The sequence below is a fragment of the Manis pentadactyla genome, chromosome 1, assembly GCF_030020395.1.
Source record: "Manis pentadactyla isolate mManPen7 chromosome 1, mManPen7.hap1, whole genome shotgun sequence".
NCBI classification, from domain to species: Eukaryota; Metazoa; Chordata; class Mammalia; order Pholidota; family Manidae; genus Manis; species Manis pentadactyla.
This window is the reverse complement of record NC_080019.1, coordinates 120,482,948-120,508,358: the sequence shown is the minus strand read 5'-3', so window position 1 is coordinate 120,508,358 and position 25,411 is coordinate 120,482,948. Positions and strand designations below refer to the sequence as shown.

At 38.4% G+C, this 25,411-nt stretch overlaps 1 protein-coding gene across 4 annotated transcripts in view; it reads right to left on the bottom strand.

Moving 5' to 3' along the window:
• The window catches only part of CCDC50 (coiled-coil domain containing 50), a 145,672-nt gene extending 139,447 nt beyond the window's left edge, over positions 1-6,225 (bottom strand). For all 4 annotated transcript variants that reach the window (XM_057501172.1, XM_057501179.1, XM_036933185.2 and 1 more), the window contains exon 1: positions 5,500-6,225. In XM_057501172.1, coding sequence (XP_057357155.1) covers positions 5,500-5,548 — 49 coding nt within the window. In that variant the 5' untranslated portion in view covers positions 5,549-6,225. The remainder of the gene's footprint in view (positions 1-5,499) is intronic.
• Positions 6,226-25,411: the final 19,186 nt, after the last annotated feature.

Genomic DNA, 25,411 nt, shown 5'->3' with positions numbered 1-25,411 from the left:
ATAGATAAAAATGATTGTACACTTGATCTGGTTTATTAGAAAGTTTTCATTGTTTTTATGTCAGTATATAGTTAACAATTATCATATGCATACATACATACCTTAATGTGTGAATTTTTTTAATGAACTTAATTGTAAAAATAAACAGCTCTTGTTTTGTTTGTTTGTCATGCCCTCTTTTGCATTGGTTTCTAAATTCCAACATCTAGGAATAAATGGTCTACATAATCTTCAAGGTTCTTCTGAATAGAAAAACCAATTATCTTTTCTAGGTCTATCCAAGATCTAGGGTATTCTAATTTTATAGTTTTGAAGCACCGAACACCTCTAAACATGTCATCAGTTAAAAACATTAATCCAATGGACCTTCCAGTGGCTTTATCTGAAATTGCAAACATAGCTGTGATAAGGTTTATTTTTTCCCTTATAGAGCAGGGTAGTTCATTTTAAAATGTGCTCCCATACTTAGAAAACAGGGATTCAAGAAGATTTTACGGTATCTATAACTGCTTTCTTTATGAGCAGTAGAGTATCATATTGTTTTCTGTCACTCAGGCAAAATTCATTTATCTCAATAAAAACTTCTCTATGCCTGACAAGAACTGTGAGAACACCATGGCCTATGGCTTTCTTTATTTCCCTAATATGCTTAATTTTAAAGTATCTGAGCCTTTAAACATTAGACCCTTCGGTCTGGGTATACCAGAAAAGAAATACATTTTTTAGATAGGAGAAAACACTGAGGCAAGAGTGTGACCTCCTGTAGCTCACTTACTATTAATTCATTTCCTGAATCAAAAATAACACCTAAGAAAGGTTTATAATTTAAAAATAAAACAGAAGCTACATTAACTCATTAACATTCACATCAACCATTATCCCTAAAATAACTTCAGAAAATCTCTGAAATTATTTTGTCATTCATTATTTTCATTCTACTGTGTTCAAGATGTGACAGTATTAATGAAACACATTAGGCATACACTTTACGTATCTACAGAAAATACAGAAAAATTTAAAAGGAGGAGGGGGAGAGAGAAAAAAAGGAGAGAGAAGGGAGAAGGTGGAGAGAAGGAAGAGGGAAAGGAGGGAGAAGGTAGGAAAGGAAAGAGAAGGAAAAATTGAATTTTAAATATTCATTGATTTAAACCTTTCAAATTCTATGCCCCAGAGTGCCAGTTCCTAGCTATTTATCCTCAGTGATTTGGTCACTCCCCATTGCGGTCCTCAGATTTTAATTTGGAAAATGAGGTTGGCTTAGATCAGTGGTTCTTATGCCTTCCACTTTGAGATGTTTTTTTAAAATACCAGTTTACTTTACAGTTTCTCACATGGAATAAGCTGTCCTTTAATAAACTGTTAGGTTTTTAAAAATTAATATCAGAAATGCTTATTAAAATATTTTATCAATAACATATTTTTTTAAGTATTAATTCTTTTAAGAAAGAATCTTTTTTTTCAAATAAACATTGGGAAAAAAAGGAGTAAAAGTTTTTATAAGTTTCATTTTGGCATTATGATATATGATACCCATGTTTAAAAGGCATTATCTCTACCTGTTAAGAGCTGATACTTTGAGAAGGAATATGAAATAACTGTGCCAGAGACACGATCTCTGAGCCAACAGGGAGCCTTTAATAACACATTCATTCATCCACTCATTCATTCATTCACACATGCAAGTATTTGCTGGATATTTACTGGCTATGTGAAAAACCTTAAGCCAGGTAAGAGTAAAGAAAGATATGGAAGACACAAACATCCCAACTCAGGGGAAACATTGAGCCATTAAAACAACGAAAACCTGCTGTAGAATTTTGAAGACGAGAGAAAGTGAGTATGCCCTGGAGCCAGATAAGGTACATCTCCCTGACACTGGCAGCATGTTAACCAGCTTCATGCGCATATGATACGCTTTAGATTGTGGGGACCACTTGGTTAACTGACTGCACCAGACATAATTTTCTATCTCTCCCCTTAATGCTCTGAATTTATACCATTAATTTAATTTACCCCATTATGCCACTGGGGTGTTCTGGACCTAAAATGAATCAGTGCTTTCTAGGCATATTTCTGAAAATGTGTTAAGTTGTATCTTTCAAAAAAGAAAAAGGGTATACTCAGAATAGCTAGCTACCTTTAATTCAAGAAGTAAGTCACTACTAGGTGAACCTCTTTCAGATGCTAAATGTGCACACACACACACACACACACACACACACAGTTACCCAACTGTGGAAATGGTGGAAATTCCCATCTGAAGAACAGTAAAAATACATTATAAACTTCCTCGTTGCTAAAAGAAAAGAAAAAAGGTTAGCGATAACATATGATGGGAGAATTAGTATGTAAGTGCTAAATCGCTATAAGTGGGAAAACTCTAATGCCTAAAAAATTACAAAAGCGATGATATATGTTAAAAGGTCTAGAAATGGAATGGATGAACAGGCTAAGATTGCTGATCAAAACTTTTAAGATAATGTGAAAACTCTGTTAGATGAGGGAAAGGACAAGAAAACAGTGGTAAGTGATGGATTCAAATTAAGTAGTGATATGGGAATCACAGTCCCTCCCAATTGAAGGGAGCACAATGGAAAGTGGAGAATCTAAATTGTTGTTTCAGAAAGAGAATTCAGCAAAGGAGCTAAAATTGACCAGAAAAAAATCTAAGTTTAGATTATATAGATTATTATAGAAAAATAAATTCCCAGGTCTGATCTAAACCAGGAAACTTTCAGAATATTATCGGAACGTGACATACCTTTGTCTAACATTCACAAGTTGCATGATGCATCTGTGTTACACATTAACTAATAAAGAAAACTGGCTGGGAATTAGAAGTTTCAGAAGAAATAAAGCATTATTCCTCAACACTGACAACACTAGTTCCATTACAAAAAATATGCAGATATTCCAAATATGCTTTTTAAACAAGAAAGAATGTGTTTGACATTTACCTTTTTCACCTACAAATGAACTAAAATAAGTATCTTTATCTCCTAGTTTAAGAGATTTCTGAAAGTAAAAATACTGTAATAATTTTTTTTAAGTTCTGTCCAAATGATGAATATCTTTGACTACTTTAAAACTAAGTAAGTGAGCATTGGATTTAACTTAGAAAGGAAAATTTTCAGATATTATCCCTCCCTGATGTCATCTGCTACCCATGATCTCTGCTGAGATGGTCTCAACAAAAATCCCAGAGCTCCCAACCACTGCATTTTCAATCTCTATTGGAATCTACCCCATGATCCCAAATTGTAATTGCATATAAACCTACCAAAGGTTTATTAGACTGTAAAAAGATGTGGAGGAGACTAATTTTTTTTAAATGGGACTTAAAAATCTGTGCCATATTTCTTAATAATAAGAAAAGTAACATTAATATTAAGATTGCTACTAAACTTCCTTTTCAAACTGAGTTGGCATTTCAGTATTAAGAACAGTCTCAATGTGTATATTTTATCCAATATATATGGGAACCAGCTTTTTTCTCTTTAAATTAGGGTTCAAAGACACTGTTAGGGAGTAACTGGGACATAATTAAGAGTTATATTAGATAAAGTTACACTTTATCAGACTTGAATGCTTCCCAGATCAAAAACTACACCACCATTAGGATGTTTCTAGGATAATACATTTCCTTTGACTTTTTTCTAACAAGAAAAGTCAAATACTTACAAAGACAATGCTCTCAACAATTTCTGACCACGGCCAAAACAGATCAATATTTAATTGTAAATAAAAGAACCACACTAAATTTCCTTACCAATTTACTGTATTATGTAAACTGGATTGTCAAACACCATACTACACAAAATGAAAGCCAATTCAAATGTGCTAAACTGAGAAATCTTGCATTTTTAGACAGAATTTGTTGACTCCCTTGAGGAAGAATATACCAGAATAAATCATTCATGTCTTGGTTAGAAACTAGGAGACCTAAAAGTAATATAAAAACATATACAGAAAATGAGTTACAAGTTTGTTCCACATCATTGACATACACAGGGAACTGGGTAAAATCATAGCACTGTATGCTTAATGTTGAGACTGTTTGAATTCCAGTTCTCATTCTACTCATTACCCACCCCCAAGGAAGGACTACACACTACACAAGGACCACTTTTCTTTGAGACAACACACACACACACACACACACACACACACACACACACGCACGCACTCATTGATTGCCAAAGGCTAAGGCCAACAATCTCAAAATAAAGGACTTTCAAAGTGTTGATTTGTCTTCCCTATCCCTCAGGCCCAGGGTCTTGACATTGCTGTGAAAACTACATTTACATGTGAATGCCATAATCCTCACCAAAGTCAGGCTGGGAACCAAAAGGTTGAAAAAAATACCACTACTACAATCTCAGGCCTAAACGCCAATACCCCTCAAGAACAATAGGACAAGCTCAAGCCCTTTAAACATTCCACATAAAACCAGTAACTCTGTCTCCTAATATTCGGAACTCTTGGGATTTGACGGGGGTAGGGATCGGCCTAAACACTCACAACACCATCTGAGTCAAATCGAGTTGGCAATGAAACACGCAGTTTCAAGAAAGCCAAGATTCCTATTTTCATTTGCACGTTCCCAAGACACCGCAGACCACAATGCTCAGCTGAAACATGACATCTACACAAAGCCCGGAGAGCACTCGGGGGCTTCTATGCTTCCTGGGACCAAAGAATGGCTAAAGGTAACTAAAGACTAAGATGATCCAGCAACCAAGATCTCAAGTGAAAAAAATGCTAGGTCTTGGGCAGGGGACGAAACCATGGAAGGGAAGTCACCGGTATACTAGCCGGTAACCAAGCCGGACCGTACTAATGAGCCTTTATTTTTCAGGGTATCAGTACAGCGTACCACGAAAAAGTAAGGTCACTAGTTAGTCCCCTGCCCCCATCCTTGCTGCTTTTTGTTAAAATATGCTTATAGCAGCTTCCCGTCCGTTTGCCCGCCCGTGCTGGGCAGTGCCAAGACTAAACTTTTAAACCTTGAGGAAAGTGGATAAGTCAGCCAGCCAGAGGCTGGGCTAGAAAAAGTGGAGAGAAGGAGGGAAAGAGTCAAGTTTCAAAACAAAGGCTCCACACGCAACTGGACGTCAACCCCTCCCCACTTCCTAGCCTTCAAGCCAGCTAGGCTGGGCCTTGATTTTTCAAGACCCGAATAAACCAGATTGCCCAGCTCTTGAGCGCTCACCAGGGTTTTGCTATGCACTAGAACATTTGCACAACCACTTGCTGAGGGTGGTGCCATCCTCTCTCCCCCATCTTCTTACAGTGGAAAAAAATGAGGCTTGGAATCTAAGTGACTCTCCGAAGGAACCAGAGAAGAGCCTAAATTCCATTCTCCGCACGGCCGGGACAGGCCAGCACAAGGCGGGCTCCGAGCAAGAACACGGCCGCCGAAATGACGGCTACCCTGCCTGGAGAGAACCCCGGCTGGGAGAGGGGAGGCGCCCGCGAGCCTCACGCCCCGGGCCCTACCTTCCTTGACTCCCGGCAGCTTGGACTGGTCGATGCTGACTTCAGCCATGTTGGGCCGGGGTCCCGGCCGCCGCCCGCACCGAGCGCGGCCCCGCGCGCGCAGCAGCAGCGCCCAAGGCGGCGCAAAGTCCGGCCGGCGGCGCGCACCGCCCCGGGCAGGGAGTAGGTGGCCAGGGGAGGGATGGCGGCAGGGTCGACAGGAAACCGACTCCGGCGCACCAGGCTGGCGGCCCAGCTGCCCGGCCACTGCCACCTGCTCCCGCGCCCCCCGCCCCTGATCGATACCAAATATCCGAGGCCGGAAATGGGCCCGGGCCGTCCAGTACGGAGGGAGAGAGGAGACAGAAAAGGCGGGCGGGCAGGCGGGCCTGGTGGGGAGGCGGGGGGCGGGGAGCGGCAGGTCTGCAGCCGCAATTGCCAGCGTCTGGCAAGCTCGGATCCGCTCCCGCGGCCGCCTCCTGCTGTCTCTTTGGTGCCGCGTGACGCGCCCGAGGCTGGGGCCCCGCTCTGCCCCCGCCCCCAGGCCCGGCCTCCTCCCAGCCGAGGGTCGCCGCTCTCCACAGAGGCTTTGTGTCCCGAAGTCCTTAACAAAAGGGCTGCTCGGGTCACCCAGAACATAATCGTTCCTGTCGCCGGTGTATTCAGCGTTCTGTGCTCTGGTTCTCAGACGGAGATTTCCACAGGATGCCTCCTGTTGCCTGGCTGTCTCACGCACTCTTTGCCTCCCTAGATTAGAGGAAACATAACATATGGGCATGAAAAACCTCTAACACAACGTACGGAACTAGAGAACAGCTGACAAAAATCTGGGCCAGTTTAGACAGAGTATTCACAACCAGCTGGGAGAACTGACTCATCCATTCATCAAAAACGCATGAATGTTTCTCTACCAAGTTGTGATGTTAGGTATTAGGGATAAAACGTGTGTTAGACCTATCTCTTTTATGGCATGTCATGCATTGGACTGTTAGTGTGACATTTTTTATCTCCCCAAAATAGACAACATCTCCTGTCTGCATTTCCTGGCAACAGAATTCTCCCTTCTGAGAAACACTCCTCAGCTCTCCCTGACATGTGCAGTCATGGAACCTGGCCACCACCATTCTTCCTCCCTTCTCCGCCCACACGTGTACATCTAAGGATGGTGTGTGGCCAAGACAAGTCCCGCAGAATATTTCCTTGGGACTCCTACAAAAGGAGGGACAGATACTTTCTATTTCCTGTGGACAGTTGCCCTCCCTAGTAAACAATGAAGGCAAACTGAAGACAGAAGCAATGGTAAGAGAAAAAGAAGTGAGGAGGGGATGTTCCGATGTTACCAGGAGGTTTCTGGAACAGCTGGGCTTCCTGCAGCTCCCTGGTTCTGGGATCTACTCCTAGCATTTCTCAATTTAAGCTAATAATTTTACTGTCTTAAGATTGTAAAAGTAACTTTTCTGTCACTCACAACTCATAGTCCCAGTATGAGAGGCCACATAGAGGAGATACTATTTGAACTTGACACTGAAAAAATAGAAGACTTTAGGCTTCAAAAATTTAGGGGACATTTCTAGGACAGAGATTGGCAACCTATGGCCCACAAACCAAATCCAGCTGATTTGAATGAATCTGAATGACTGTTTTTTATATATTTATATACATTTTAAGTGGTCGTATAAATACACCGTAAAATTTTCCATGTTGCCTCTTAAGTCTCAAAGTCCAAAATATTGGACCCTTTTCAGAAAAAGTTTTCCAACCCCTAGGAAGAACACCCAGGAAGTTAAATATGTGAATACAAAGGAGGTGATATCAGAAAGGTAGTTTTTGGGGGATTTTTAAGTTCCCTGCCTTCTAGTTAATTTTTTAAACTTGCTGTGGTCATAGACAATATTTATAATTGCAGTACTTGCTGTTTTATTCTCCAAATCCATTGTCTCCACTTCTCTGCCACACTTTGCCCTGGGAGGCCAACGTTAATGAATATGTATATCCCCAGGGCCTCATAGATTTGTGCTTTCTATTGAGTTCAACCAAAGTGAAGTAATAGCAGAAAATCAAAAGATGGGAGGAGAGAAATACCTGGGCATGCATTACACTCTCCTCCCCCTTATGCTAGACCAAAAATTTGGCCATGTTGTGTCCCTCTGACTAGGATGCCTGTTTAGAGGCCTGTTTTCTTGGCTCCAAGTCCCATAGGTCTCTAATAATACCATTTCCTTCCACTGCCACTTTAGATGTAGGATGATAATGACTTCCTTCTGTTGCTAGTTCCCTTAACCCATACTCACACCTCTGTAAATAATCTCTTCATTATATTCTTTTCAGTTAAACTATTTTGAGTGTAGCTTGTTTCCTGCCTGGATCTGACTGATATGGTAACATATGCCAAAGGGTCACTGCTTTGTTTTCCTTAAAAATATTCACGTTTCTGCCCTAGAGAAAAATGAAAAATATATATACAAAGCCATGCCTGTTGTTTAGGGAATTAGCTGCCTTCAACCAAAAAAGTAATGAAAAGTGGCCAGGGGTCACGTCCAGTTGATGGAGCAGATGATCTGGATTCTCCAAATAGTCTGGCTTTTCTTCTCTAATTCCACGCTTACTTTGTATCTGCTCCAACCTGAGCAAATACTTAGAGCTCAGGGTTATAGGACCAGCACCTTCCAACATGTGACAGAGAACAACATAGGTAATACTTAAATATCTTTTGAGTATTTATTTAATAGAAAATGAATGTATGGCAAATTCCTGTAACAAGTTTATATCTTTTAGCATCTTAAAATGCCAGTTTTAAGGCAAAAAGAATCAAAGGATAGGCTTCCCAGAGGGAGTACAAATCCGTAATTTTCAGCAGGTCTCAAACAAGTAATTCAGGGCTAAATCACAACTTAAATGCTACAGGGAGAAATAGGATTTATTTATAAGCCAGTATGGAACTGGTAACTGATTTGGTTCTTTTAGATGGAGAGTTATATTATATAATTTTTACTTTAAGAAGGTTAATTGGGAATAATAAAGATGTGGATTGAACTGGAGAGAGTTTGGTCATAAGAACTCCAGTAAGAAGATTAAAAGCTTTGAGAAACATAGATAGTAAGCTCCATGAGGGTAGGGATTTTGAACATGTTGAATTCACTGCTATACCTTACATCTAGGATAGTACTTGGCAAGTAATAGGCACTCAATAATCATTTGAATAAAAAATAATGAACATAGTTAACCAACTCTATTACCAGTAAGAATCACAAATTAAAGGCTAACAGAAAGTGATATGGTCAAGTAACAAATGATACTGGACCTTTACAAGACAAGAAAGGGGACCCACAGAGTGACACATGGCCCTAGAAAGACCTTTCCCTCTTCTTGACACCAAATGCTTCCTACCTCACCACCATACTCTAAGAAAGCACTTCCCAAAAAGCAGCTGTAATTAGAACTGGTTTTCCAACTTCACCAAGGAGACAGTGTTAGTTTGGTAGGGCCACCATAACAAGATACCATGGCCTGAGTGACTTAAACAGCAGAAATTCATTTTCTTACACTTCTGGGGATTGGAAATCCAAGATCAAAGTGTTGACACATTGGGTTGCTTCTGAGCCCTCTCCTTGGCTTGCAGAGGGCCACATTCTCACTGAAACCCAGGTGTCACCTAGGGAATTGTTTTTCCAGCAGCCCTCAAAGTTAGTGGCTGTATCTTCTCACACATCCTATATACCACTGTACCTGGAGGTGCGTGGTTGTATTATTTTTTTCTTATTGTCTCTCCTAGAACATATGTATCTCCTCTTCTTAAATATGTCTAGCTTCTTTGATGCTCATACCCAACTCTTACAACTCACTACATTTCCTTATGGCAATTATCTGCACACCTCGGGGTAACTTCTTGTTCCTTAAAGATGATAGTTTCTTTCTACTGTGCCCATTATCACATAACTTGGTGATTTCAATGTCTATAAAGGCAGTCCTCATAATCTGATCTCTCTTTCCTTGACTAGGATCCTTCCAGTGATTTTATACCCCTCCCCATCTCAGCCAAATGTTCCCCAGGTCACTCGCTAGAATCTGTCATTACTAAAAACTGTGATCCTTCATTAGTCTCAAACCCCATTCTTCACCTACCATTTCTATCTCTCCAACTCAGTCCTACTAATATCTCAACCTGAGCAATCCTTCAACACCACCAGAGCCCATAATTTATTTGCTCTACCACCTTGTTTTGATTCTCACCTGACGCTATGCTCCTACTTTCTTCTTCACGAGTTTAAAGTCTATGACCTATTTTTATAATCACTCTCTACAAGATACTTTCAATTTCTTTGCATCTATCTTGCTCTGACCTACTTGCATGGCAGTTTCTCAACCAAGGTTAATCTGCTATAAATTCTGCATATTACCTAGATCAATTCATTTCCTATTCCTTTGGACACCAATTGCATACCTTCTTATCTCATAACTACAAGGTCCCTTGCCAATCCTTACTCTTAGTTTCTTGGGCTACTGAGAAAATAAAAGCATTGAAAAGAAGACTCCCAATCTCAACTTTTCCAAATCTATCAACCTGCCTGCCTATTTCTCCTAAGACTAACACCTCCACAATGCACTGGATCCTTGGATGATAAGCAAAACACATAATAATAATAATGGCAGATGTACAAACATAGCACCAGAGCAGGTTGTGAATCTTCCTCCTGTTCCAGGTGTTACTGTCTTGTTTCTGGATGGTGGGAGTTCTAGGGCGTCCTAAGGGGAAGGAGGCATAATCTAGGTGAAGTTGGGGGCATTCAGAGGGCTCAGGACAGCATTAAATTACAAACCAGTGTGAAAGTATTACTATTTTAATGTTCATTATGTCTGTGGTTGTACATATCTGCTGAATATCAGTCCTGATAAGACCTCATCCTCTCACTTTCTCAAGGATATTACTCCCAAAATAATCTCTCCACTGCATTGTGTCTTTTTCCTCTCTGCTAAATACTTTACAATAACATTCAAACATGCTATAATTCCTCTGCCTTAACAAAAACTTCCTTTGGTCTAAAATTCCCCATCAGCTATTAATATATTTTTTGCTCCTGTTTGTAGGAAACCTCCTTGAAATATTCATCTATTTTATGATCTCCACTTCCTACTTTCTCTATCTTTTCTGAACCCATTCTGATTATAGGCCAGTGCTCTAAAATAAAATGTTTATAAGCATTAATAATGACATCCATGTTGCCAAATCCAGGGTCAGTTCTCAGCCCTCCTCTTATTGGCTGATTGTTACCACTTAATAGATATGATCCTACCCTCCTTCTTAATATATATATTGGCTTATCTCATTTATCTTCCCAAGGGCCTTTTTACTTAACTGGTCCCTTTTTCTGGAAAGCCCTCTTGCCCCCACCCCACTCTATGACAAATAAACCCATGATGTGTGCATCCAATTTTGTTCAGGCATGTGCTCAAATGCCATCTTCCCTTTATCTAAAATAGTAGTTGAATCCCTGTCGTCCCACATCTTGCCCAGTTGTTTTTATCTCTCCAAGTCAGTTATCCTGCAGATATTATATGTTTAAATGTTTATTATGTCTATCCAAACTACCAAGAGGATTGGAACTTTGTCTAAGTGGGCTACTACTGTGTCATGTACTTCAAACTGTAACTACTACTACTGTATTCTTTTATAATAGAATGGTGTTAGCACATAATATTTGCTCATAAAATATGTATTGTATAAATTGTTGGATAAAACGTAGTAAAGAATTATAAAGCAGATCATGACTATACTGATCAAACAATATTTTTAAAATATAATTTTTTAAGAAAAATGTGTTTTTCAGTAATCAGTTTTTAGAAAAAGAAATCTAGACCAACTTTTCTACATGCTATTTTTTCCCCGTGTTACCTGTAACTAGAAAGTCAGGGCTATAAATTCAAATGATGAAAAAGAATGAGAATAAAACTGCAGTTCAATAGATAGTAGACAATTTAACACATTTAGAAAAAAAACTGGACTTAAAATGACAGAGGACCTTGTTTTACCAAGAGGAAACTTCAGCTAATACCACCTTCCCCTCAAGCCTGTTTTTTGTTTAAGGGCCATTTATTTATCATATATAAATGCATTTCTAGTTGAAAAAGAAGGAAAAGAAAGAATAATAATAAATTATGGACACCATCGTCATTTGGGAGATTTTTCCATGGCTGCGATGAGTGCAGGCAAGAAACAATGATTTAAAAAGTGAGTTTATGGAGCTAAGGCAAGGGAATCTCATCCACATCCATCAGCAGGGACTAGGGTAAGAGTCAACAGTTTTCTCATCCAGGATATTAAGTGTACTGGAACCGGTACTGATTTGTGCAAGGACCATAACATAAGGAGGACCAAGAACTAACACAGAGCTAAAGCAACATTCAGTAGCGTGAGTTATGGAAAAAGGTTCCTAACCCCTGGGCTGCAATAGCTTGTATGTTGGAATTATTATGATAAGTTCCACAAACTCATATACACATCAAGAATTATCTTGAATTATCAAGAATCATTAAGAATTGTTTAAAGCTAATGAGCTGTAGTGTATTTTGCAGTAATAGATAACCAAAAGAGTATGCTTCAACTATATTTTCAACTACATGCATAAAATATAAATCTCTCATAAAGTGCATTTCTATTTTTTAAGTGAACACAAGTACAGTTGTGATTAATATAAATTCATTCACAAGTATTACTAAAGTCAGTGTGACATTTTTGTGATTATGTACTTTTCAACAAAAGTTTCCTTAAAGAAAATTAGGTATTGAGGGAGGTTTTAAAGACGTTTAACCTGGGATAGATTGGAATCTGTTCTTATAGGATGAACCCTGCTATCAGTTTTCTGCAGTAGACCCTTAAGTTAAGAAACAACTTTTCTACATGTTATTTTTTCCCCATGATAACTGTAACTAGTAAGTCAGGGCTATAAATTCAAATGAAAAAAAGGAATGAGAATAAAACTGCAGATCAAGCTGTCAGCAACATGATACCCTTCACAAATCCTTAGGTAAACACATGTAGAGAATCTTTGTTCTATAAGACATTTGTGAAATTTCCTCAATATTTTGCTTGGCTCTACGTGGAGAATGCTTTACATATCAATTATCATTGCTGCCTGAGTAGAGCAGTCAGGAATAGACATGTGTGAAAATGTGTGCCATAGATATTTGCACAAAATGATCACATAATTTCCTAAAACACATGCCCTCCTGCAATATTACATTGAAACCCTCCATCAAAATGTGGACTCTAATTATTCTCCCACTGAATCTGGACTGGACCTGTGACTATGCTGATCAATAAAATGTAGCTGAAGTAACATTCTGAGACTTAGGAGCCATTACAAAGGCTAGGCAACTTTTGCTTTCATTCTCTGAAAGAAGTCAGTTGCCTTATAAGAAATCTGATTATCCAAAATCTCTCTGACGTGAGAAACTCAACCAGCCATATGGAGAGGCTATGTGAAAGAGAACAAAGACCCCCAGCCAACATCCCTGCAAGAGCTCCAGACTGACAACTAACACCAACAGGACTGCCAAGCATTTTCTTCAAGACCCAACTGAAACAGGTATAACCAGTCTTCCCAGGTAAAGCCATGTGGGACATTGATAAGCTGTCCTCATTGTCCTTACTCAATTTGTAGAATACTGAACAAAAAAATGAAGGTTACTGTTTAAAGCTAATAAGCTGTAGAGTAGTGTATTATGCAGTAATAGATAACCAAAAGTGTATACTTTAACTGTATCTCTAAAGTTTCAATTCGTTGTGAAAAGGCCAGGTATTTGAGATTAATATGTAGAATTGTTGACCTTGCATCTGTGTTTGGTACATTAGTGCCAATCTTATTTTCCATTTTTTTCTTTACACAGGAAATATTACATATTTCATAATTCAAAATTTAAAAACATATTTATACTTGCACTTCTGGCTAGGTTGGAGTACATAATTCCAAACATGTCCTCCCTCCATAAATAGCTATATAGCTGGAGAAAACATATGTGGCAACTGTTTTGAAGTACTGAGCAACAGGCAGTATGATTTTTGAGAGAAGATAAATACATAAAATGAATCTCCCAGTCTCTTGTCAACTCTGTAACTTGGTACAATATTCCAGCTTCTGAAAGAAAGTAGAGCTTAAGCAAAGTTCTCTCTGAGAAGGCACAGAATAGAGCAAAAGCTGCTGACATATTTGAAAGTTCTGGGGCAGGGCACTGAAGAAAGGGAGCTGCTTTAGAGTTGCCCAGTCCTTGGTCAAAGCCTGCACTAACTGTATGCAAGGTGAATTTCTGTGAGGCCTCATAGAAAGCAACATCCACAGAAGAGAGAATCTGACGTCAGTAGATGCTGGGAAACATTGGATTAAAGAACCACTTAGAGTGGACAGATCTCATTAACACATCCAGCACTCAGATAAGATACTCAAGAAGCCAGAAGTTACATAGATAACCTGCTTATTAAGGCTATACTTTAGCTTACTTAACAAAACTGAAACCAAATCTTAACAGAAGGAAGGATAGTGTCTAGCAAATACTTGTTTGCCAGAACAAAACTCAACAATTGATTTTTAAAAAAGGCAATCTAATCCAGCTGCCTTACAATATATCTTTCACAATGTCCAGAAAAAAGTTGTCCACCAAAAACTACTAGACATGCAAAGAGTAGAAATATGTGGTCACTAATCAAGAAATTAAACAAATTATAGGGCACAGACACCAAGATGACTCAGACATTGGAATTAGCAAGCAAGAACATAAAGAGACTATTATCAGTTATTAAAAGTATTTTCAAGGACTTAAAGCAAAATATGGTCATAAGGAATGAACAGCTGAGGAATCACAATTAAGAACAGAAACTATACAAAAATCGGTGAACAGATATAGAATTTTAGCAGATAAAAACTGGAAATAGGAGAGGAGGAGCCAAGATGGCAGCATGAGTAGGGCGGCAGAAATCTCCTTCCAAAACTATACATATTTTTGAAAATACAACAAATACAACTATTCCTAAAAGAGAGACCAGAAGATACAGTACAATAGCCAGGCTACATCTACTCTTGCGAGAACCCAGCATCTCACGAAGGAGGTAAGATACAAGCCACGGCCCGGAGGGACCCAAGTGTTCCCCCCAACCCCAACTCCCCGGTGAGAGGAAAGGACTCAGAGCAGGGAGGGAGAGGGAGCCCAGGACTGCTAAATACCCAGCCCTAGTAATCCACACGGGGGGCACAGACACACAGTGCATGGTGTGCTGGATATTAGGGAAATGGAAAAGTAAAATCTGCGAGCAGGTTCCTGCAGCTGGCTCCCCTGGAACAAAAGAAAAGTGAGTGCTTTTTGAAAGTCTTAAAGGCACAAGGGATTCACAGCTGGATGGAATGATCCCAGCACACTCAGCCCAGCAGGCAGGGAATCCTGAGGACCTTCAGGCACCCCAACCCCCAGGGAGGCAGTGCAGGCCTGAAGCCCCTCACAGTGATAAGCAGCCTGCCATTTATTTCCTCCAGCCAGAGCTGCCTCGCCACAGTGGCTGAGCAGTGGGAGAGGGGCTGAGACCACAGCAACCACCCAGTGGCCACCACTGGCGTGCAGCTGCCCGTTGCAGGCAGAGGAAGCAGGGGCAAGGCACAAAGGGGCACCGTTCTAACAGGAGAGCACACCTGGCACATGTGCCACTCCCCACAGGGCTCTGGGCAACCCTGACAGTGGCCCTGCCAGTGGAAGCTCAGGGGATTAACCCAGAGACTACTCCCAGTGTGTGGGTAACCAACACAGGCAGCAGAGAAGGGCAAGGTGACCAGCAAGTAGGAAGGGACTTTGGTCTCCCAGCTGACACATGTGCCACTTGTCTATGACTACCTCTATTGCTATGAAAAGACAGAAGAATTTGGTCCAGTCCAGAATTACACAGACAACCCCAGAGAGAGGGCCTGGGGAGATAGATATAGCCAATCTTCCTGAAAAAGATTTCAAAATAAAGGTCATAACCATGCTGATGGACTTGCAGAGAAACATACAAGAGCTAAGGGATGAAATCAGGAGGGAGAATACAGAAATAAAACAATCTCTGGAAGGACTTAAGAGCAGACTGGATGAGGTGCAAGAGACCATTAATAGAATAGAAATCAGAGAAAAGCAATAGAGAAGCTGAGGCAGAGAGAAATGAAAGGATGTCCAGGAATGAAAGAATATTAAGAGAACTGTGTGACCAAACCAAATGGAACAATATCCACATTATAGGGGTACCAGAAGAAGAAGAGAGAGAAAAAGGGATAGAAAATGTCTTTGAAGAAATAATACTGAAAACTTCCCCAAACTGGGGGAGGAAATATTCTCTCAGACCATGGAAGCCCACAGATCTCCCAACACAAGGGACCCAAGGAGGACAACATCAAGACATATAATAATTAAAATGGCAAAGATCAAAGAAAAGGACAGAGTATTAAAGGGAGCCAGAGGGAGAAAAAGGGTTACCTACAAAGGAAAACCCATCAGGCTATTACCAGACTTCTCAACAGAAACCTTACAGGCCAGAAGAGAAAGGCATGATAAATTTAAGGCAATGAAACAGAAGGGCCTTGAACCAAGAATACTGTATCCAGCACAATTACATTTAAATATGAAGGAGAGATAAAACAATTCCCAGACAAGCAAAAGTTGAGGGAATTTGTCTCCCACAAACCACCTCTACAGGATATTTTAAAGGGACTGCACTAGATGGAAGCACTGAAAAGGCTAAATAGATGTCACCAGAGAAAATAAAATCACACCAAAGAAAGCAGACCAACCGAATACTAACTAAAGGCAAAAAATAAAATCAACTATTCACAAAAGCAGTCAAAGGAAACACAAAAGAGCACAGAATAAAACACCTAACATATAAACAATGGAGGAGGAGGAATAAGAAGGGAAAGAAATAAAGAATCATCAGACAGTGTTTATAATAGCTTAATAAGTGAGATAAGTTAGATGGTTAGATAGTAAAGAAGCTAACCTTGAACCTTTGGTAACCATGAATCTAAAGCCTGCAATGGCAATATAATTACATATCTTTCAATAATCATCCTAAATGTAAATGGACTGAATGCACCAATCAAAAGACACAGAGTAATAGAATGGATAATAAAGCAGGACCCATCTATATGCTGCTTACAAGAAACTCACCTCAAACCCAAAGACATGAACAGACTAAAAGTCAAGGGATGGAAAAAGATATTTCATGCAAACAACAAGTATAAAAAAGCAGGTGTTGCAGTACTAGAATCAGACAAAATAGACTTCAAAACAAAGAAAGTCACAAGAGATAAAGAAGGACATTATATAATGATAAAGGGGTCAATCCAACAAGAGGATATAACCATTATAAATATATATGTATCCAATACAGGAGCACCAACATATGTGAAACAAATACTAACAGAATTAAAGGAGAAAATAGAATGCAATGCATTTATTTTAGGAGACTTCAACATGCCACTCACTCCAAAGGACAGATTTACCAAACAGAAAATAAGTAAGGACACAGAGGCACTGAACAACACACTAGAACAGATGGACCTAACAGACATCTACAGAACTCTACACCCAAAAGCAGCAGGATACACATTCTTCTCAAGTGCACATGGAACATTTTCCAGAATAGACTACATACTAGGCCACAAGAAGGGCCTCAGTAAATTCAAAAAGATTGAAATTTTACCAACCAAATTCTCAGAAAACAAAGATATAAAACTAGAATAAATTTTACAAAGGAAACAAAAAGGCTCACAAATACATGGAGGCTTAACAACATGCTCCTAAATAATCAATGGATCAATGACCAAATTAAAATGGAGATCAAGCAATATATGGAGACAAATGACAACAACAGCACAAAGCCCCAACTTCTGTGGAACGCAGTGAAGGCAGTTCTAAGAGGAAAGTATATAGCAATCCAGGCATATTTAAAGAAGGAAGAACAATCCCAAATGAGTAATTGAAAGTCACAATTATTGAAACCAGAAAAAGAAGAACAAATGAGACCCAAAATCAGCAGAATGAGGGACATAATAAAGATCAGAGAAGAAATAAATAAAATTGAGAAGAATAAAACAATAGAAAAAAATCAATGAAACCAAGAGCTGGTTCTTTGAGAAAATAAACAAAATAGATGAACCCCCAGCCAGACTTACTAAGAGAAAAAGAGAATCAACACACATCAACAGAATCTTAAATGAGAAAGGAAAAATCATGACAGACCTCACAGAAATACAAAGAATTATTAGAGAATACTATGAAAATCTATATGCTAAGAAGCTGGAAAACCTAGAAAAAATGGACAACTTCCTAGAAAAATACAACCTTCCAAGACTGACCAAGGAAGAAACAGAAAATCTGAACAGACCAATTACCAGCAACAAAATTGAATTGGTAATCAAAAAACTACCCAAGAACAAAACTCTCGAGCCAGATGGATTCACAGTTGAATTTTATCAGACATATAGAAAAGACATAATACCCATTCTCCTTAAAGTTTTCCACAAAATATAAGAGGAGGGAATACTTCCAAACTCATTCTATGAAGCCAGCATCACTCTAATACCAAAACGAGGCAAAGACCCCACCAAAAAAGAAAATTACAGACCAATATCCCTGATGAACATAGATGCATAAATACTCAATAAAATATTAGCAAACCAAATTCAAAAATACATGAAGAGGATCATACACCATTACCAAGTGGGATTCATCTCAGGGATGCAAGGATGATACAACATTCAAAAATCCATCAACATCATCCACCACATCAACAAAAAGAAGGACAAAAACCATATGATCGTCTCCATAGATGCTGAAAAAGCATTCAATAAAATTCGACATCCATTCATGATGAAACTTTTCAATAAAATGGGTATAGAGGGCAAGTATCACAACATAATAAAGGCCATATATGACAAACCCACAGCCAACATCATACTTAACAGTGAGAAGCTGAAAAATTTTCCTCTAAAATCGGGAACAAGACAGGGATGACCACTCTCCCCACTGTTATTTAACATAGTACTGGAGGTCCTAGCCAAAGCAATTAGACAAAACAAAGAAATACAAGGAATCAAGATTGGTAAAGAAGAAGTCAAATTGTTGCTATTTGCAGATTACATGGTATTGAACATAAAAAACCCTAAAGACTCACTCCAAAACTACTAGAACTAATATTGGAATTCAGCAAAGTTGCAGGATACAAAATTAATACACAGAAATCTGTTGCTTTCCCATACACTAATGATGAACTAGCAGAAAGAGAAACCAGGAAAACAATTCCATTCACAATTGCATCAAAAAGAATAAAATGCCTAGGAATAAACCTAAACAAGGAAGTGAAAGACCAATACCATGAAAACTACAAGACACTCTTAAAAGAAATTAAAGAGGACACTAACAAATGGAAACTCATCCCATGCTCTTGGCTAGGAAGAATTAATATTGTCAAAATAGCCACCCTGCCTAAAGCAATCTACAGATTCAATGCAATCCCTATCAAACTACCAACAGCATTCTTCAACAAACTGGAACAAATAGTTTTCAAATTCATATGGAACCACAAAACACCCTGAATAGCCAAAGCAATCCTGAGAAGGAAGAATAAAGTGGGGGGGATCTCGCTTCCCAACTTTAAGCTCTACTACAAAGCCACAGTAATTAAGATAATTTGGTACACGCACAATAACAGAGCCACAGACCAGTGGAACAGAATAGAGAATTCAGATATTAACCCAAACATATATGGTCAATTAATATACAATAAAGTAGCCATGGACATACAATGGGGAAATGACACACTCTTCAACAGCTGGTGCTGGAAAACTGGACAACTACATGTAAGAGAATGAAACTGGATCATTGTCTAACCCCATACACAAAAGTAAATTTGAAATGGATCAAAGACCTGAACGTAAGTAATAAAACCATAAAACTCTTAGAAAAAAACACAGGCAAAAATCTCTTGGACATAAACACGAGTGACTTCTTCATGAACATATCTCCCCGAGCAAGGGAAACAAAAGCAAAAATGAACAAGTGGGACTATATCAAGCTGAAAAACTTCTGTATAGCAAAGGACACCATCAATAGAACAAAAAGGTATCCTACAGTATGGGAAAATATATTCATAAACGACAGATCCGATAAAGGGCTGACATCCAAAATATATAAAGAGCTCACACACCTCAACAAACAAAAAGCAAATAATCCAGTTAAAAAATGGGCAGAGGAGCTGAACTCACAGTTCTCCAGAAAAGAAATACAGATGGCCAACAGACACATGAAAAGATGCTCCACATTGCTTGTCATCAGAGAAATGCAAAAATTAAAACCACAATGAGATATCACCTCACACCAGTAAGGATGGCTACCATCCAAAAGACAAACAACAACAAATGTTGGCAGGTTGTGGAGAAAGGGGAACCCTCCTACACTGCTGGTGGGAATGTAAATTAGTTCAACCATTGTGGAAAGCTCAAAATAGACATACCATTTGACCCAGGAATTCCACTTCTAGGAATTTACCCTAAGAATGCAGCATCCCAGTTCGAAAAAGACATATGCAACCTTATGTTTATCGCAGCACTATTTACAATAGCCAAGAAATGGAAGCAACCTAAATGTCCATCCATAGACAAATGGATAAAGAAGATGTGGTACATATACACAATGGAATATTATTCAGCCATAAGAAGAAAAGAAATCCTACCATTTGCAGCAACATGGATGGAGCTAGAGGGTATTATGCTCAGTGAAATAAGCCAGGCACAGTAAGACAAGTATCAAATGATTTCACTCATATGTGGAGTAGAAGAACAAAGAAAAAACTGAAGGAACAAAACAGCAGCAGAATCACAGAAACCAAGAATGGACTAACAGGTACCAAAGGGAAAGAGTCTGGGGAGGACGGGTGGGAAGGGAAGGATAAGGGGGGGAAGAAAGAAAGGCGGCATTATGATTGGCATGTATAATGTGGGGGAGGGCACGGGGGGTGCTGTACAACACAGAGAAGACAAGTAGTGATTCTACAGCATCTTACTACATTGATGTACAGTGACTGTAATGGTGTATGTGGGGTGACTTGGTGATGGGGGGAGTCTAGTAAACATAATGTTCCTCATGTAATTGTAGATTAATGATACCAAAAAAAAGACAACTGTAAATAAATGGAAATTATAGAAGCAAAAAGTATAATATATGAAGTGAAATAAAATACTGGATGGACTTAATAATAGAATGGCAATGTTAGATCAATAAAAATTACTTAATCTGAACATACAGAAAACAGTTATTTTTAAAAAAGGAACCTCAGTTATCTGTGGGATAATATCATGTTGTTTATAATATATGTACATAAAGACCCAGTATAGGAGAGAGAGAGATAGATTGGGGCAGAAAAAAATTCTTGAGAGAATAGTGATTGAGAGTTTTCCCGATTTTATTTCAAAACATCAACCTGTGGGTCCAAGAAGCTCAGGAAACTGCAAAAGGAGAAGTGCAAAAGAAAAGCACCTTGACAATGCTAATAAAAATGCTGACAACCTCAGATGAAGAGAAAATCTTCAAAGCAGCCAAAGAAAAGTGGTACATTATACACAAGGGAACAATTATATAAATGGTAACTGACTTCTAATTAGAAGCAATATAGACCAGAAAATAATAAAATCACAACTTTAAAGTGTCATGTCAACAATAACACAGTATCTGTCAAATCAGTATTCAATATGTAACAAAACTGTCCTTCAAAAATAAAGGTATTTTCTGAAAAATGAAAGCTCAGAAAACCATCACATCTATACTACAAGAAATATAAAAGGAAGTTCAAGAGGTTGAAGATAAGGATAGCTTATGGAATTTCAAGAAATTATAGGAAAGAAAGATTTAAATAGGATAAGTTTACAAAAGTCTAACTTCTTCCATCTTTTCATTTTCCTTCTCTAAAAGACAATTTACTGTTTAACACAAAAAACAGAAACAAAAACAAAATCTTTGTAAGCCAATATTTATAAAGAATGTAGAGGTAAAACTCATGACAACAAAAACAAAGTAATGGGTGGTAAATGACATTAGATTCTTATGATGTTGAAGTGTGGGAGGCTCAGATACATTAGAAGGAGAGAATATGAATCAGTTTATTTCATGTGTTCAGCATAACACTGAATACAAAACCCAATAGAGATAGTCTCTGAAAAAAACAATATAGGCCAATATTGCTTAAAAGATGCAAAAGTCCTTACCAAAATATTAGTAAAACAAATCAAGAAATATACAAAAGAAATAACATATAAACACCAATTGAGGTTACTCCTAGGAATGAAAAATTAGTTTAACATTCAGAAATCAGTCAACATAATTCAACATCTTGATCATCTCAATGGACATTATCAAAAACAATTATGACAAAATACAACACCAATTCATAATTTTAAAAAATAAATAAACTCTTAGCAGGCCAGGAATAGGAGGAACCTTCCTCAATATCATGAAAGATACCTATGAAAACACACATATTGGTGAAATGTTGCATTGTTTCCTTCTAAGAGTGGGAACAATGATAAGATATAAACTCTCCCTACTTTTATTCAACATTTTATTGTGTGACTTCTACACTGCAAAAAGAAGGAATGAAAATAAAGTACATTCAGAATGGAAAGGAAATAAAGTTTATCTATATATGATATGATTGCCTGAATAGAAAACCGTAAAAAATCTGCAGATCAACTACTAGAAATAATAAATTAAGCAAATGCACAGAGTACAAGGCCAATACACAAAAATCAGTTGCATTTTTTTACACTAGCAACAATTAGAGAGTATATATTTTAAAAATGTTTTAGTATAGCATCAAAATACATAAAATTCTTAGGACTAAATTCAAAAGGTGTATGTAAGACTTCTAGTCTGAAACTACCAACTAGTGCTTTACAATTGAAAATGGTCTAAAGTAGAGAATTAATCTGTGTTATGGATTGGAAGAATAAATATTTTTAAGAGAGCAGGTCTCTCCAAATTGATCTATAGGTGCAATGCAATGCTAAAATTCCAACATGCTTTTTTTTTGTAGAAATTGACAAGCTGATTCTAAATCTAATATGGAAATGCAAGTGATTAGAATGGTCAAAACAGTTTTGAAAAAGAATAAAGAACAAAGTTGGTGGACTTATACTACCTCTTTTCAAGTTTTACTATAAAACTAGAGTAATCAAGACAGTGTAGTATTGGTGTACAGAAATAATTCAGTGGACTAGAATAGAGAATCAAGAAAGAAACTTATGTATTTACATTTAACTGATTTTTCCATTAAAATGTCAAGGTAATTCAATGGGAAAAGAATAGTCTTTTCACAATTGAAGGAAATGATACTCATACATTACTATTATAGAGAATGTTACAACCATTTTAGAAAACTGATAGTTACTAATGTTAAACATACACTTATCTTATGATGCTTTTCTTTTTGTTAATGTGGCCTGAAAGCAAACATCACTGTTTGTTTTCTACTTACTGCCTCATTTTCTTTTCCTCTTTACTCATGCTGCCCTCATATCTTCCAATAAAGTATTAGCGTACAGTTTTGCCACAGGTTTTGTTTCCTAATGGCCCTGGGCAAAGATCATTTGAGGGCAAAGTGGCCCTCAAAATCCAGTCTTCAAGATGAGATTCTGGGGTTAGGTTATTCATATTCTGGAGCCAAAGCTACTCACTCCATTGCTACTGTTAAGTGGAGTGGCAAAACTTCCTGTCCTGCAACAGATTCACAATTATTAAAGTTTTCACCTTTGGTTAAGTGGAATGAAGTGTAGGTAGAAGGAAGGGCATAGAAAGGTCAAGTGGTTATGACAGTTGAGTGGAATGGAGGCATTTGTAATTCTCAAGTTGCAAGAGCAGATTTAAGGACTTGCAAGGATTAAGTGCAGACTTGAATGGGTCTCCAAGGCAAATGAATGGAATGGGTCCCTGAGGGCTGGGATGAGGATATTTTGTAGTTTGAATCTCCTAATTCCCTGATCTCTCATGGCCAGCAGAATCTTCTGCTTGCCAGAGGAAAACAGCATAACCTGTAATAACTTTACTTCAACAGATGTTGTAATATGGCTGACTATTGGTGTCCTCAGGATTCATGCCTACCAGTCCTCATTACCTCCAGGGCTGATACTGAGAATCAGGTTATAGTTCCACCTAAGTAGGGAAGAACAAGACTGAAAATTTGCTGGTGTGGTTTCATGAAGCCTGGCAACAGTGATGTCTTACAGTAAATGTAGTGGAGAGGCCAAAACACCCATTCTGTATTACTGAGGGACTTTTCAGAAAACTCAGGGAAGTGGAAATGTTGGAATGAATTTATTAGGCAACATCTGAAAACTATTTCCTAAAGCCCAAAGGACACTACCTTTACTAAGGTGATAATGAGTGTGTGGGTGAGGAAGACGTTGGCATCTTTGAGAAGCTCAGTGATAGTTGTTTCATCAGTGGGAGATGCGACCGTGAAACTAGGTTGTCTAATAAATATGAAGAAAATGGGATTCTGGAATGGCTTGGGCCAAATGCAGAGCTAATATGCACAGATTCTGGAGTGGAAGTTGGGAAAGATTGACCATCAGAGAGCTATGGAGAAAGAAGAGAAAGAGAAGAGAACAAAGGGGGAATGAGGGAGAGAGAGAGGTATGTATAACATTGGAAAATCACAGACATATCTAAGTCTGTCCCAGAGCTAGGTCCTACTGATTTAGAGGGAGGCTGGATCTCTGCAAGTATATATGTAAATTTCCTCCAACCTTCTCCAGAGGGACTTGCAGCCATTTAATAAGATAACCTGTCTTAGGTGATTTTTAAAAGACAGATATGAGATCTGAACCGATAGTGGAAATTAAATGTCATGTTAGACCCCTGATGAGATAGGGATCTACAGAGGACAGGTGTTAAGTACAGTTTTAATCCAAGTCTGTCTCTCAGTGGGCCCCCGATGTCTATAGACTAACTCTATGGTTATTTCCACAGTCAACAAATGTATAATCAGGCAGACACATACTTAGTGGTTGACAGAACTCTTACATTGGTTCTCTGACCTTTGGAATAAGAGCTAATTGGATGTGCCAACTGGAAGCTTCTGCAGCTGCACTCCCCACTCCAAAGATACTAAATAAGAAACAATATCACATTTCAAAGGCATTGAGGAGATTTGAGCCACCATCAAAGACTTCAGAGATATAGAAATTTAGGCACCAGCACTTTCCTCAACAATTCATCTCTCTGACCTCTGTAAAAACCAGCTGGATCGTGGTGAATGATGTGTGACTACTGTAACTTTAACAAGGCTATAACTCCAAACATTGCTGTTCTGTCAGATCTCCAGAATAATCAAGGGTCTGAGATTTTACTCTTCTTACAAGGTAATAAGTTAGCCTGCCATAGTTTTATGGATAGTGGCCGAAAATGTGAAATTCCTGAGTTAGAACAAAAGACATTTATTACTCACAGAAATAGGAAACAGAGCATCAATATTTGCACCAGTTCGCCAAACACCAATTCACACAAGGAGATACAAAGAGGACCAGGTGGTTTCTCCACATTCAGTGAGGTGTGTTATAGGACAGAAACCTCAAATTTGCAATCCTGAGTATTTTATAATGGACAGTAAGCCTGTTTGACCTTTGCCTTGATGAGAGATTGTTTTTCTTATACTGGACTGTAAATAAACCTACCATTGGCTCTGATAGGTGATGCTCTCTCTGTCTTCCAAAATGTTTGCTGTATAAACATCCTTTGAAAGGTAGTGTAGAACAAAGGAAGTCAGTACCAGGATATGCACAAGATATGCAGAAATGTGGGGTGACCAATGAGAACTGACTCCCAATAGCAGATGTATTATCTTTATTGAAGCACATTAACCTAGTCTTTTGAT